Consider the following 15,717-nt stretch of genomic DNA (forward strand, 5'->3'; position numbering starts at 1 on the left):
AGGGGAAGCTTCCCACAAGCAAAGGGTGAGAGCATTTCAGGTCCAAAATTTAACCTGAAACACACACAAACACAAACAACATGGAGTCCTTGTGGCACCTTAGAGACTAACAAATTTATTTGGGCATAAGCTTTCGTGGGCTAAAACCCACTTCATCAGACGCATGGAGTGAAAAATACAATAAGCAAAATGTATATTACAGCACATGAAAAGATGGGCGTTGCCTTACCAAGTGGGGGGGTCAGTGCTAAGGTGGAAGTGGTCTATTCTCAACAGTTGACAAGGACTCGTTGTTTTTGCTGATACAGACTAACATGGCTACTACTCTGAAACCTGTCACCGCACAAACGTGTATGAATTTCCATTCTGGGCCATCTCCTAACCCCTGGGGTGAAGAAGCTGCCATTCTATCCTCTCTGGTCCTCTGCTGGATCATCACCCTGGTCTCTCCCTCTGTCCCATTTCCTTCACTATCCCACTGACTTCCCTCCTTTTCCCCCCTTTATATTTTCCCCACCGTTACCTTCTCTTCCTCTGCAGCCTTATTAGTCTCTTCCTGAACCTTTTCATTTTCCCATCTCATTGAGTCTTCTTCTGCCTCTTATGTTCCTCTGAACCACCTCAGCCTCCCCCTTGCACCCCACATTCTCCTCTCCAGTCTCTTCTCTGGACCCTGTGGTAAATGGACACCCAATTTTCCCCTCCCCTCATCTTCTCCTGCTCCCACATTGCCACCTCTCCACTAAATATGCTCCTGAATCCTACGCCTCCGCGGTCTCCTGCTGCACCTTTCTTCTCTGTGCCCCTGTCAGGGCTGGTCTACACCGGGAAATTTACCATCCTAATTATATCATTTGCTTTTATGTCACTTTGGAAATGGTATACGGTAAACTAGACAAAGGCGTTCTTATTCCAGAATGGGAGTGTCCATGTGGGGAGTTATACTGGTGTAACTATAGCAGTATAATTTACCAGAATTATGTTGGTAAATTTGCTCACGTAGACAAGCCCTCAAACTCCAACCATGCCTTCTCCTAGTCTCACACTCTATACCCCATTTCAGCTATTCTCAGCCTTCTGCTGCCACTGCCATCCCGATGCACGTCCTCACTCTCCTCTGCTCCCCAGATTTTCCTTCTCCTCATGGTGTCCTGACTAGTCCCCCAACCACAAAACTCTAAACTAGGCATATTTTGTAAAAAAACAAAACAAAACAAAACAAAACCCCCCCACATTTTTCTGACTATGATCAGTATTGTGCCAAACCTCTAAAGATTTATAATTAGATTTCTTTTAGTTGTATACAAACAACTTACAATTTTATATAACAAAAATGGAACATACAAATAAGAATAGTAAGATATATAATGTACTGAGCCACAGCATGCCTTCTTGATTAACCAGAACTTTCTACTGACCTCAGGAAAGAGGTCTGCTTAAAAAAAAAACTGATGGCTTGATATAGCTCCAGGAAATAATCTATTACATGAAATATCACAAAGGAACATAAGAAAAAGAAGTATTCTCTATTATACACAAAATATTAATATTAAATGAAAAACTGTAAGATTCCAAAAAGTTGATTAACACGGTGTTGGGGGAAGGAGGTGCGGGCTCTGGGAAGAAGTTTGGGTGCAGGAGGGGACTCTGGGCTGGGGCAGGGGGTTGGGGTGCAGGAGAGGGTTTGGGGTGCAGGGTCGTGGCGGTGCTTACCACAGCTACTGGGAAGTGACCACCAGGTCCCTGCAGCCCCTAGATGCAAGGGCGGCCAGGGAGGCTCCACGTGCTGCCCTCGCGCCCACAGGCGCCGCCCCCGCAGCTCCCATTGGTTGCTGTTCCTGGCCAATATGAAGTTGCAGAGCCGGCCCTCGGGGCGGGGGCAGCACACGGAGCCTCCCTGGCCGCCCATGCGTCTAGGGGCCGCAGGGACCTGGCAGCTGCTTCTGGGAGCCACACGGAACTAGGGCAGGCAGGGAGCCTGCCTTAGCCCTGTGCCCCTGCTGCACCATCAACTGGACTTTAACGGCCTGGTTGGCGGTGCCAACCAGAGCTGCCAGGGTCCCTTTTCGACCGGGAGTTCCAATAAAAAAAACAGACGCCTGGCAACCCTATGCTGCTATGAGTTACCTATTCCAACCAGTAATTTGGAATAGATAACTTTTGTGTTCAATCTTAACAGCTATTTTTTTCAAAATATTTAACCACCCAGACCAGAACACCTTTCCTGTTTCACCCAACTCAACTGGCAAAATCCATGTATCACACAGTACTGCAAATAACAAATCAATTTACAGATGAAGCCTAAAATTATGCATTCTATGTGGTCTGGGTACACACTTCGTACTACAAAGTTATTAGTGTTACTCCCCCTTAGAATCATTTTACAGTGATACAAAACAAAAAAAATAGTTTGCGTTTAAGTTATTGCCTGAACTCAGACATTAAGCCATGATGTGAAAAAAGTCTGCAGAGATTAAAAAACATATTACACTTCCATACTTAAAATATTAGCAGTATGTAGACATTTTTCATAATCCTGCAATAGATTTACACATCCTGTGAATTTACATCAAACTTTTTCTATGAACTACATCCCAATTTATTTGAGAGCGTTTCTACTGAAATTTGCAGATCGAAGTAAACTAATATCAATCCCTTGCCAGCAAAGCTTTTCCAATTCTGCCAGCAAACATGAAGAGGGTATGGGAATATAGAATATGATTCTTTCTTTTCCAGACTGAGTCCTTGCTTCAGAGAATTTACAATCTAATACAACAAGTGACATATGAAGGGTGGGGAGAAAAATACCAAGTATGTATAATTTTTTATATATTATCACTATGGCCAAACTCGTGTTCAAAAATCGTTAGTTGGACCCCAAAAATAACAAGTAGCCTTCAAGCAAAGAGATTTAAAAATATAATTCATTTGAAGTTCCTTTTTATTTGACTTCTGTTTGAGCATTTAAGTCACACGGCCTCTACATTTTCAAGCTTTGCTCTGCAACCAAGTGGGCTAGAAATTTAATTTAAATGAAGACTGATGTTCTCATGCAATCTCTTGGTTCCAGCAGCTGGGGCTTTAAGGCAAACACCAAACATTATGAGTCTTGCGATAAAATCATGAGAGCTGATAACATTATCAGATCATCTTATTTACTAAGTACATATCTCTCTTCAGCTTCCCTTCAAGCTGCCAAATATTTCAAATATAAATTTATTGTATATCTACCCACCTTCAAGAAAGGGTATACAGATTTCATTACCCCTGAAGATATGACAGCACTAGTTAAGACACTGCTGTCACCCCTATACACAATGCTAAAGGGATGAAATTTTGAATACTCTTCCCTAGGGAAATACAGCAATGTTCACACTATGACTTCTGTCCCTTCAGGAAAGATAAAACTACAGAACCTGGGGCATAGAGATAAAGGAGAGCTGTTTTCTCTCTCTCACAAGTGTGGCAAAAGGCGTGTCCTTTTTGGGCAGAAAGTTCATCTTACAAGAAACTCTCCCTCCCTTTTCACAGACCAAAAGCACCACATCACATCTGCAACATGCATGAACTCTGGGATACTTAAGTGTGTCTACAATATTGCAGCCTGCAGCACTGCCACTAAAAGTACATGTCAAACAAATGCTGTGTTTACTTAAAATACACAATTGATTTTAATCTCTCTAGAACACAATAGTTTATATTCGGATTTTCCACTACATTCAAAACGTGTAGTCAGACTTTTTTTGGGGGGGTGTCTTCAGTTAGTTCTAATGGAACACTTCTCCTGGAGTGTTCTCTCATACAGCTGTGGCATTCTTGTACTATTCAGCCTTCAGGTTAGAAAAACACAGCCTATTACAGAAGGTATTGCTGTAGCAAGACTGGCAATTTTCTTAAGATCTTCTCTTTAAAGGTCTTTTGCCATGTGTTATTTGCAGTTCTTGATTTTTCCTTACATCCCGTAAAGTGTTTAAAACTCAGCAAGTTCCATACAGGATTATTTTTGCAGCAATAACAGAACAACCCTTTGCCAAGTCTAGACACCATTTTGTCTGGACGCCTTTACAACCTCTAATTCCATAATGCCTTAGTCAGACCTACCTGCTATAGAATTGAGAAAAGGAACAGGGAAGAGCATTCAGAATTAGCTCTCAATTATGAGCTCTGGCTTCACATTATTCCCCAGCTTCAAACTCACCCCCATCCTTGAAGCAATGGATCAAATCTACTTATCTTCTTAAGATACATAAATTCAGAAAGCAAGGATATTTCCCTCTCCTCCTTCCCTTTTCTTGAACTTTAGGACAATGTTTCAAAGCATTAAATTGGTGGACAAGGAATATAGCTAGTAGTTTACATAGTGGTTTTCTAGCTTTTGGTACTGCAGCTCCATTGCCCCATCTTAAAACTTGGTGATTTGCCACACCCAATTTTTTTTTTTCTTTGACACTAGATTCAAGGAGGACACAAGAGTGTGAACAGTTCTGTGACTTTAAATGTCTACAGTTTAATTATATACACTGATCTAATCTGGGTTTTTAAAACTATAATTTGATTATACGGATTTTTGGCATGTTCAGACACTAAGATTTTAGTGAGAAGAGTGGGCCCATTACAAACTGCATAGTTGTGCAATATTTGGTTGAATATCTGCTAGTTTCCAAGTTTAAACAATTTCTATGGTTAGTTTTCACAGAAATCACTGCTTAAAACTAGGGTTACCATTCGTCCGGATTTACCCGGACATGTCCTCCTTTTCGTGCTAAAAATAGCGTCCGGGGGGAATTTGTAAAGCACTCACAATGTTCGGGATTTCCCCCCTCCCCCGGCAGAGCGAGCGGCTGGGAGGGCTGCAGGGAAGTCCCGGGCTGGACTCAGGAGCAGCTGTAGAGGAGCCGGATCCGCCCTGCATTCTGAGCCAGGGGCAGCTCTCCCCTGCAACCCGGTCCGGCAGCACTGTGCAGGGCCAGGGACCGGGTTTTGGTGTCCGGCTCCGCTCGCACAGAGCCCAACACCCTGTTCTGAGCAGCAGGGTAAGGGGGGGCAGGCGAAGGGGCAGGGAGGTTCTGGAGGGGGCAGTCAAGAAACGGGGGGGGGCTTTTTGGGGGGGGAGTGGAGAAAGTTTTGGGCAGTCAGGATACAGTCCTGGGGGGCAGTTGGGGGGGGTCTTAGGAGGGGGCAGTTAGGGGACAAGGAACAAGGAGTCTTAGGTAGGGGGTGGGGTTCTGGAGGGCAGTTAGGAGCAGGGGGTCCCAGGAGGGGGCAGTCAGGGGACAAGGAGCGGAGTGGGGGGCTGGGAGTTCTGGGGGGGAGCTGTCAGGGGGCAGGAGTGGGGAGAGGGATCAGAGCAGTCAGGGGACAGGGAGCAGAGGGGTTTAGATGGGTTGGGAGTTCTGGGGGGGCTGTCAGGGGGCAGGAGTGGGGAGAGGGATCAGAGCAGTCAGGGGACAGGGAGCAGAGGGGTTTAGATGGGTTGGGAGTTCTGGGGGGGCTGTCAGGGGGCAGGGGTGGGGAGAGGGATCGGAGCAGTCAGGGGACAGGGAGCAGAGGGGTTTAGATGGGTTGGGAGTTCTGGGGGGGGCTGTCAGGGGGCAGGAGTGGGGAGAGGGATCAGAGCAGTCAGGGGACAGGGAGCAGAGGGGTTTAGATGGGTTGGGAGTTCTGGGGGGGGCTGTCAGGGGGTGGAGAGTGGTTGGATGGGGCTTGGGAGTCCCAGGGGTCTGTCTGGGGGTGGGGGTGTGGATAAGGGTTGGGGCAGTCAGGGGACAAGAGGCAGGGAGGCTTAGATAGGGAGTGGAGTCCTGGGGGGCAGTTAGGGACAGGGGTCCCAGGAGGGGGCAGTCAGGGGACAAGGAACGGGGGGAGGGTTGGGGGTTCTGGGGGGGCGGGAAGTGGGAGGGGCAGGGTGGGGGCGGGGCTAGGGCAGGACGGGGGCGGGGCCAGGATGGGGGCGGGGCTAGGGCGGGGCTCCTCCCATCCTCTTTTTTGCTTGCTGAAATATGGTAACCCTACTTAAAACTCAGCCTTAGAGTGATAACTGGGAGCAAATGGAAACAGTATTTTCATAGCTTTATCACCGACTTCTTTGTACTCTCCCTTTAACAGAAATCCAGAATTCCTGGTTTGTTGGATTTGAAAACTTGGTCTTCAGAGTGTGATTACTTGACAATTCTAATGAGATGAAACACCTAAGGTTGTAATGAAGTAAACTGTTACCAATATCAGTTTTCGACTCCACTTGGAGATTCATGTCCAACTCCAGGAAAGTATTCATCAAAATGGAAATACAATCCAGAAAAAATGAGTTAATATTTGGTCTCAATAGAATTTTGATCACTTTTCCTCTTTTTAAAAAAAAATTAAAAGTCTGATAACATCTCTAAGTCTGGAAACATCTCAGTAACTCTCTTTCCTATGCGGCATCTCCAAAGAAAGCTTTTTTTATAAATCCCCTGATTTTCTTTTTCATATCTAGTATATCTGTATTCCGAGCTTGAAGTGTTAGGTTCTGTGCATTCAATTTGCCAAATATGTCCATCAGGTAAATCAGTCAAATGCAGTCAAGAAGTCCCCCTTACAAACGTAATCTGCAAGGTCTGTTTTCCCAAGAGGAAAATTCTCATTTTATCAAGCAATTTAAAGATGTGTTGTAACACTTTCCCACATGACAACCACCTGACTTTACTGTGAAAGGAATGTAGTCAGAACCCATCTCAGCACATTATACTAAAACAACGTGTTCACTGCCCAGGATTTTATTATATTACTTTAACAACAATGTTGAGGGCTTCATGTATTTCAGGGTGCAACTTCTTTGATGCCAAAGCTTGGCAATGAATCATCCAATTTCCACATTGCTGCTGTTGCCACTTTCTTTACTCATGGCTGAAACCCCAATAGTCTCTCCAGTTATAGCGGCTATCCCATCCGTGCACAGCCCCCTCACACATAGCCCTGTTAAGACCTTCAACCACTATGAATTTACTGAGGATCATGAGTATTTCCTCACTGGTTGTTCAGGTCTAGGTTTCTTTGCAAAATAAAAAGTTCAACTATTGTACTTGCTTTTATAAATCTCAGATAACACAGAAGTTGAGCCATGGTAGCTACCATGGCTCAACTTCTGTGTTATCTGAGATTTATAAAAGCAAGTACAATAGTTGAAGGACTTCTTATTTTGCAAAGAAACTAGGTCTGTGGTTGATCAAGCTACAGTGCAAATATTGACTCTTAAATTTGTTCTATCAACTGGTCCTGGATGTTTTCTGCAAGGTCATCAATGCATTGATGGAAGGTGTTATTTGATAAAGGAATGGTTTTTCAGTGTCATGGCTGCTTGTTTCCCAAATCAGAATTCTACATGTCTATTACTTCTAAAAGGAAACGGGTCCTGCAAATGGTGTGCGCTTGTTTGCTTTTTGTAATCTGCATGGCCACACAAGATGCCTCTGAGGAGTTGCCTCTTTAGACATGACTTTTTGGGGGGTGGGGGGAAAAGCGGGGGCGAGATGCTTTAATTCTTCTAGTTTCTGAAGGAAAAATCATGGCTGTTGTTCACGAATTCTAGGTGTTGGTTTCTAAATGCTCTTGGCGTCATACTTTCAGTTACTAACATTGAAAATAAATGACACGTTGTAGCTGCGGATGTTCTGCAGTAATACTGCGACATGAATATCCAGATATAATGGAATATCATCGTGTTACCTACTTTTCTTCCTCTTCTGCTTAACATTATTAAAATCACCTTCTTTGGTCAAAGATATGCTACATGTAGGCTTAGCACTTGGCAAAAATCATTCCATTATCAAGATAAGACACACCTGTCTCTACCTCAGTCTCCTTGCCTTATCTGCTGGCACTGGTGCTGCTGCCAGTACTGGGAGTGTCTCTTGAGATGTTTACACTTCGTGCAGCAGCCCCACAGTCCGAATAGACAGACTTGGCTGGTGATAGAGTTGCCAATTTTGGTTGGACGTATTTCTGGAGGTTTCATCACATGATATAATCTTTAATTGAAGATTAATCTTTAATTCGTGGAGACTCCAGGATAGTCCTGGAGGGTTGGCAAGCACGGCTGACGCTACTGTGCTAAAAACAGCTGTGTAAACATTGTGGCTCAGGCTGGGAGGTTCACTGCCATGGACAGTGATTCGGGCTTTGAAGAGCAGAGAGGAGGATGGGCTTCAGGGCTTGGAGCTCCAGCCCAAGCCACAACTTCAAAGCACTGTCTAGACAGCTATTTTTAGAGTGCTAACGTAAGGCCCACTAGTCCAAGTCTCTAGCCGTGGGGGGAAGAGACAGATGCTTGCTTCGATGGAGAGTCCATGGGCACTATAGACATACCTTCTGTGCCCTATACTCCAGCAGGGGGCTCTCAGCTGAGAGACTTCCTACTGACTGCTTCCCACAGCAGGAAGTCTTTCCGCTGAGAGCCCGCCCTAGGAGTGGAGGACACAGAGGCTACCCCAGTCCCAACAGCAGCATAAGACACAGACCCATAGATAGAGGTCCAATTTAATTGAGAGTCCAATTTAATTGTGTCCTAATTAGGGAAAAAAAACAGGCATACATATTAAAATTTGTTCCCAAACACTTGTGGCTCGCGCATGAGCTCTTCATGGCTCCCCAGGGGAACCACAGTACACAGTTTGGGAACCACTGTATTATGTTAATTTATATCTACTGCTATTGCTAATTGTTAGATTGCACTTACACTGTCCTGTTATTTTTTTTGCTGTCAAGTTAGGATGTTAGGCAAAAATAAAATTGCACATGCATTTCTTTTCCATTCTCATTCACAACATCATCATCTGCTTCTGCATTTCTTGAAGATGGTAATGAAAGTCTGCACCCAGGTCTGAATGAAGGTCTTGTTCATATTGCAAACGAATATATAGTTCAGAAACAGCTGTCATCGCTAATGTAATATACTGGGTGTTGAATGTTCCAGGGCTGGTATTACTGTTCTAGATTTTAACCATTCTGACTTTGTGTCTGCTTCTTTATTCTTCTAGCATCAAAGGATAATGCATCTAGCCATAACTGGTTCAAATATTATATCTATTCTTTTTGGTCAGTTAGGCCAGATAACATCTGTTGGTTATCCACGAGGCCAAGAGCAGGCACAGATGCTCTCGTTAGCATTTTCTCCAGGCATTTGCCCAGTTCCTTCCTGTATTTTATGTTCCAGCAGCCTCATATTTCTGCCTTTTCCTGTACATACTGCTAACACCTGTTGCATAATTTGGATTCCCATTCTGTATTGCCTGAGGAGTGTCCAGTGTATTGTACTGGCCTAGACATGCACATAAAAAGAAACAGGCGTCACCACAGAACAGGAAGCAAAGAAATATAATAGAAGGTGTGGCAGGGCAAAGGTACCTTGGATTCCAATCAGACCTTTGTACAGATGGGATCCTAACACTCTTCACCAGCAATAAGTATAACCTCCCATTCACTGGCTAAGATATTCAACACTGCACATGTGAAAGTTTCCTATGCACTGTTTATCCTGCACACACACAGGATCACCACCTATGCAAAATTAAATGCCCAGTGATAGATGTTGTTTCTTCCATAAAGTGAAAACCCAAAAGAAAATACGCAAGACAAAATTTGTGGGAACAAAATACACATCAGGAAAAAAAAAGCAGTACAAAATCATGAAAGCCTCCACCCACAAACTGCTAAAATACATAATCCTATAGCAAACGGACAGGTAGGGAGAGAGACACATGGTGTGTGTGTGTGTGTGTGTGTGTGTGTGTGTGTGTGTGTCATACACACTTGAGCGTTGCTAATTCTGTCTGACAGGCCCTACATTGCAACAGATTGTCTTTTACCTCAAGTATTAGTGGGCTGTGCTTTCAAGACCAAGAACTTGCTTCTATTCCTCTCTTCCTTCGAAGTTCCAAGTGACCCTGGTGTGCAGCAAAGTGGCAATCACACAAATCTAGCTGGCCAGGGTTTTGTTACAATACAGTGACTCATGGACTACAAAGTCATCTGCATTTTGAACCAGGATGTGAATTTTTTTGCAGTTACATTTTCCAACACCAATTCACTTTCACCCACTCATTTCCTCTTAACGACAACAAAAAGTCTCTACTAGGAAATCTCAGATTCATCCCCAGTGTAATTCCACTGACTTCAATGGGATTTCAACAAGGGATAAATGTATCTCTTCATCCCTTGTGTCTAACAGGGACATCCCAGTGGCTTCCCATTGTCTTGCTAGGTCCGTTCAGAGGATTATACTCGAGCTAAGCTCTCCCAAGCCAGTTGTCTCCACATGTCTTGATGCTGCTGTGTTAGTGTGTGTTTTTTGCCACTCCAACCATTTGTTCCTCCATCTTCTCTCATAGCACAAACAACATGACTAGACATGCAAATTCAGGTCAGTTATAGTCTTTTCCAAAAACACCCTTTCTTACCTCCTTCACCAGACAATTTGGAAGGGTTGCCAAATTTTGCATAGTCAAGATCTTTGAGGAGTCCCAGTTTTGGTGCACTGGGACATAATAATGTCACTGCACAGCACATATCCTGGGTCTATTTCCACAGGTTAAAAGTATTCAGCATTTTCAAAAGTGCCTCATTAAAAGGCTAATCTATTGTTGACAGGTTTTTGGTTTTATTTGATTTTATTTATTTGCAGAGCTGGTCAAATTTTTTCAAAGTTTAAAAAAATAAATTGGGGGGGGGAAATCAAAAATATCTTCCTTTTTGAATAGCTCTATACAACTATTTTTTTTTTATACGAAACACACGGAGAAACATAGGAACAGTTATACGCAAGGAAAAAATACAGAATGTAATTTTACCTTTGCTTCAACATGCTCATCTTCCTTATTGAGTTCCTCGTTCTGTTTTTCCTCTACATTAGTATTAGTTTCTACAGTTTCATTTTCAGATGGGAACAGCAAGTCCCTGCTTGGAGTCCTGCAGCAGTCAAGAGTTTGTCCTGTGCAGACCATTGTAGCTTGCAGTGAGTCTGTAGTAGTGCTTTCTTGTTCCCCATTTACTAAGTTACTGTTAACTGCAACATCTGAAGCTGGAGTGGATGTATTGGTGCTATGTTCCGGAAATTTATTGTCATTGCATTCCATCTGGCTTTGTGCTACTACTCCATTCGCCGTGTGTTTCTGTACAACCTGAGTTTGATCTGTATTATTTCCCTGCTTTTGTAGTGGGTGTTGGGAGAGGACTTTTGGCTGAGGTGATGCTGACCCACATCTTCCTTGAGATTTAGCAACCTTTACAACAGAGGATTCTTTCTTCAAATCACTAGGACTCGAGGGACTAAAAGGTTAAAAAAGAAAAAGAAAAAAAGAGTTAAGGGCATCATTTAAAAAGTGTTTTATTTTTGGAGGGCATTTATATTGCTCAACTTTAAATTTCTTCAAAGCTATTTTTTTATTTGCTAATATTAGAAATGTTCAGTTATGCAGAACATGTCTAATATAGGCCTTCCACGGTGTAATGCCATCTTTAATTCAACAAGTCACATGGCAACAGTACACATCTTTCTAGAAATTAAAATGGTGTCCACTATCTGCCTGTTAATAAACAACGTATATGACACTCCTCACTAGTAGAATTCAAAAAACATTACGAAGTGGACAGTATTAGTATCCCCATTGTACAGACGGGGAAACGGAGGCACATAGGTGAACTGACTTGTCCAAGGTCACTCAGCAGGCCAGCAGCAGAGCTGGAAATAGAATCCAGATCTCCTAAATCCCAGTCCAACGCTCTGTTCATAGACCACTCTGTTCCCATGGCTACACTTAAGTGTGCAAGAAACATTCTTTTAATTTTTCCCTATTCCTTTCTTTATCAGAATATAGTAAAAACTTTATATTCTTTATCTAGCTCTACATGCTTAAATTTATAGTCCAGTCCCAGGTCAGTCAACTTATTTAGTGCCACTCTTTCAGATCCTTGTCACTATCAAGAGGAAAGCCTTTCTCTTTGGGTCTCATCAGTTCAAGTCAGTCCCAAACATGCATCTGTCCCTGGCATGTACCCCAAATTTTAGCTTTCTGCGGTATTCTTTCAAGGTTGCTACTCTGGGCTATTGTTAACATTAAAGATACTCTATAAAATAAAGTTTTATTGCATTAGTGTAAAATCACTGGGATGAAAAGGAATACTTGCATGTTGCTGTTTTAGTTGAAATTCATATTTACCAAAAATAAATAAATAAATAAATAAAAAATTAAGAACTTTGGTAACAAAACTATTTTGTATAAAGTGATAAATGATGCAGTCTTACTACTGCACCGTTTGGGTATACAAAGACAAAAGATTGGCAGAGGCTGTCAGTCTTCCTGCTTTAAAGCAGCAGCACACTGCCAACTGAGGATATGAAAAAAATTCTCTTTCCACAGCCCACAACACCACCACAAAACTGGGCAGGTGTGTTATGGAGGCTTTTTCTCAAAGAAGGATTAGCCTTGCTCTAGAAATCAGCTACAGGCTAGTGTGTGGGATTAAACACTAGATGGATGGATCAATTATCTCTTCATGTAAGGCAATTCCCATGTTTATAAGTAAAAATGAACAAACACTGTAAATAGGGAATAATAGGGCTTTAGCATAATATAGTTCCCTTTGATCTCCAAATAGTACAGACGTCTCAAAACCATTCAGACATCCCCAAAAGATGGAACCAACATACCTCCTCCTGAGGATGACATATCAAAGCATGCTACCTGTGTAATTCCCAGTCAGGAGACCCTGATATTAGAGGGTAATTAGAAGGTTCCCTGGCTTTTTTTCCCCATCATCAAGGAGATGCATGAGATCATCTCAGATCTCTCTCAAGAAGATAAAACCTTGGAAAAAGCTGGGAGGGGTGGAAGTCCTATGGCTATGTTTGGATTTCTTTTATTTCCCTTCTTAACCAAAAATGAAGCAGTTGAGTTTGAAGGATGGGTGAAAATTCATCATGTGGCATAATGAGAGTCAGTTAACCCATCTTGTATCATGCAGCTCCATCATGACATTTCCAGTCTTTTGTTAAACAGGCCTCATAGTAGGTCACTGCCAGACTGGATAACTCTTAAAGCAGATGGAAGAGTAAGAGTAACTTTCCTAAGGATACCAGACTGTTAAAAGAATTCTGAGACTGATACTTCAGGAGAATTATAAAAAGGAAAACAAAACAGAAACTGGGGGCGGGCCCTAAACTAAAAGAGTTCCTGTAAATCCTCCAACCCTACATTTCCCCTTTCCCTATTCACAGCTGTCATGGCAGTGTAGCAGGGAGATGAGATCTCGAATAGGTTAGAGGCTCCTTTTCCTTTCACAGATCAAGCTCATCATCCCAGTGATAGTCTTGGTCTTCTAGTAAACAAAGTCTCCTCTTGCAGCACTGGACTACTCCTATCTTAGGATGCATTCCACCCCCTGAAGGCCAAATTCTGCCCTCTGATGCATGTGTGCACATTGGCCCTAAATTAGTGGACTGGCGATGCATAATAAATCATAAATGAATGTAGGAAATGTTCCTTCAGAATGCTGATGTCCTTGAGATACTGGAAGCCCAATGCCATATATACCCACTACACAACTCTCACTGCTCCTAGAATTGGCCCAGTCTGAGGTTTTACAGCTTTCTGAAAGGTGACCGTATAATATTTATGACCATTTATCCAATTGTTTAAACAAAGAGCTACCTGAGGTTTGTTTTTATTTGATACGTCTCCTTTTAAGCTGAAGAGAACACCTGAGATTATGTTCACTTAAAATTTATTTCCTCTTCTGATGGTAGTTATTCCATTTTTTTCCTCTTTTAAATTTATGTTCACACACACATCATATCTCGAGTAGAGGAATTGACCTTTCATGTGTATACAGGACTATGGAAATCTCTTGGGACATGGATATAAAAAGTTTGTTATAGTATTAGAAATATGTTTCTTCTCACTGCCTCAAAGTGTGTTTTTTGAGCATTTAGTCCCTTCGTGTATATTTTGATTTTAAAAAATGATGTGAACAGTAAATGTCATCACAGCTGATATTTTTCAGTGTTCTAAATATCTGCCTGCACTTTTGTAAAATGAAGAACAGCAGCAATGTTCTAGTTCACTATAACCAGAAAGTGAAATGCACCATAAACAGATAAGTGAAAGGGACCCATTTAGTTTTCCTGTTTATGCGGAATGATGTAAGAAAGGGTAAACCAGCATGAAAAGTCAAAAGGAAAATTCAGATTTCAAATGATTCCACTTTTTATAACATGATATTTATTATTAAACACAAAAGGAATTAAGGTTACCTGAACAATTGCATTTTAAATATTTATTCCAAACTATGAACATTTTCCAGGATGTTTTAATCATGCAAATTATTTACTTCACTACAGATTGTGCTTGAGAAACTAACCTTGTAAAAAGTGTGTATTCCAAGGCCTAAAAAAAGTTAAGTTTCTATTATTAATTAATATTCTAAATCAACATTTACAAGTATTAGGCAGACCACCACAAGTTAGGTTTGTTTAAACACATTTTTTCTTTTAATGAAATATTGCAATTAGACAATATATTGTAGAGCAAGAAGCACTGTGTTGCAGCTAATCCTGGGGAGATATCAAATAGTTATCATAGGCATTACTCTGTTCCCATTTAAAATCAGTAGCAAGACTGCCATTGACTTCAGTAAGAGCAATACCAGAGTCTATACTTTCACAACATATGCAATTCATTTACGCAATACATTATAGTTCATTAATCTCCACAGAGTGTTGTTAAAAGAATTAGGACACGTTGCCCTTTACCCCTTACTTTTAAAAGAAAGCAAGTGACTTACCTGCCTCCTTCAAAACGACTGATGAGATCTGACACCTTGCTGGGTTTTTCCTTTGACACACAAGAAGCAGAGGTAGGTGTGACTTCCTCCATTCTTGGTTGTGCAGTAGGTAAAGCTTTCCGTGTAGGGGTTTGGTGTGTGATGGATAAAAATGAATTCTGCAGATGCACTGGCTTTGGAGGCACTGTAAGGAAGGGAGGGGAAAAAAAAAAAAAAACCACACATTAGCTGTTACTTTGCATTGCTAAAATGAAGACAGATAGACCTACCAACAGAAACAGATACCAGGAGCACCCAGAAAAGTTCCTTGAGTTCACCTAAATGTAATAGTTCTCTTACCAATTCATACTAGATTTCAACCTTTACTGTATGCTGTCAGACATCTAGTTAGTTACTGGATAAAAGCCAGTCAATGTGCTACTTTAACAATCTAATAAAGTTGCTTTATAGAATCTACTGCAGTCAAAAGGACAGCAGTTTTGATCCTCATAACCAGTGGTTTTACCCAAAATAAGAACTAGCATAATTCCAAGATCTAACTGTGATGAAGGGCACAGGAGTTGTTCCAGTCACCCTTCCCCAGCAGGGACTAAAAAAAGCTCTGAACAAAACTTTGGTGCTTACACACACACACACCCCCAAAGGGTTTTGGTTGTCCGGTACCAAGAGACATTGCCCTGAGCACTAAGGCTAAAGTCTATGAGCTCTTGTATTGGCGTGAACAGGTGCAGCTCCATTTACATCACTGGACCTGTGTCCTTTTGCAGTGGCTGACAATATGGTCCTATATATAAACTAATCTAGATTTATACAAACCTTTATAAATACCTACCCTCTGAAATACACAATACAAAGCAAAATAGAAATAACTTGGATATGAATAAAAATCCAGCAAGTCCCTCC

At 42.0% G+C, this 15,717-nt stretch overlaps 1 protein-coding gene across 2 annotated transcripts in view; it reads right to left on the reverse strand.

The window, feature by feature from the left end:
• The window catches only part of FGD4 (FYVE, RhoGEF and PH domain containing 4), a 204,501-nt gene that overhangs the window by 40,554 nt on the left and 148,230 nt on the right, over positions 1-15,717 (reverse strand). For both annotated transcript variants that reach the window (XM_054034414.1, XM_054034424.1), the window contains exons 3-4: positions 14,815-14,998; positions 10,824-11,301 (exon numbers count right to left, since the gene is read on the reverse strand). In XM_054034414.1, coding sequence (XP_053890389.1) covers positions 10,824-11,301; positions 14,815-14,998 — 662 coding nt within the window. The remainder of the gene's footprint in view (positions 1-10,823; positions 11,302-14,814; positions 14,999-15,717) is intronic.

Source organism: Malaclemys terrapin, chromosome 1 (assembly GCF_027887155.1).
Source record: "Malaclemys terrapin pileata isolate rMalTer1 chromosome 1, rMalTer1.hap1, whole genome shotgun sequence".
In the NCBI taxonomy this organism is placed as follows: Eukaryota; Metazoa; Chordata; order Testudines; family Emydidae; genus Malaclemys; species Malaclemys terrapin.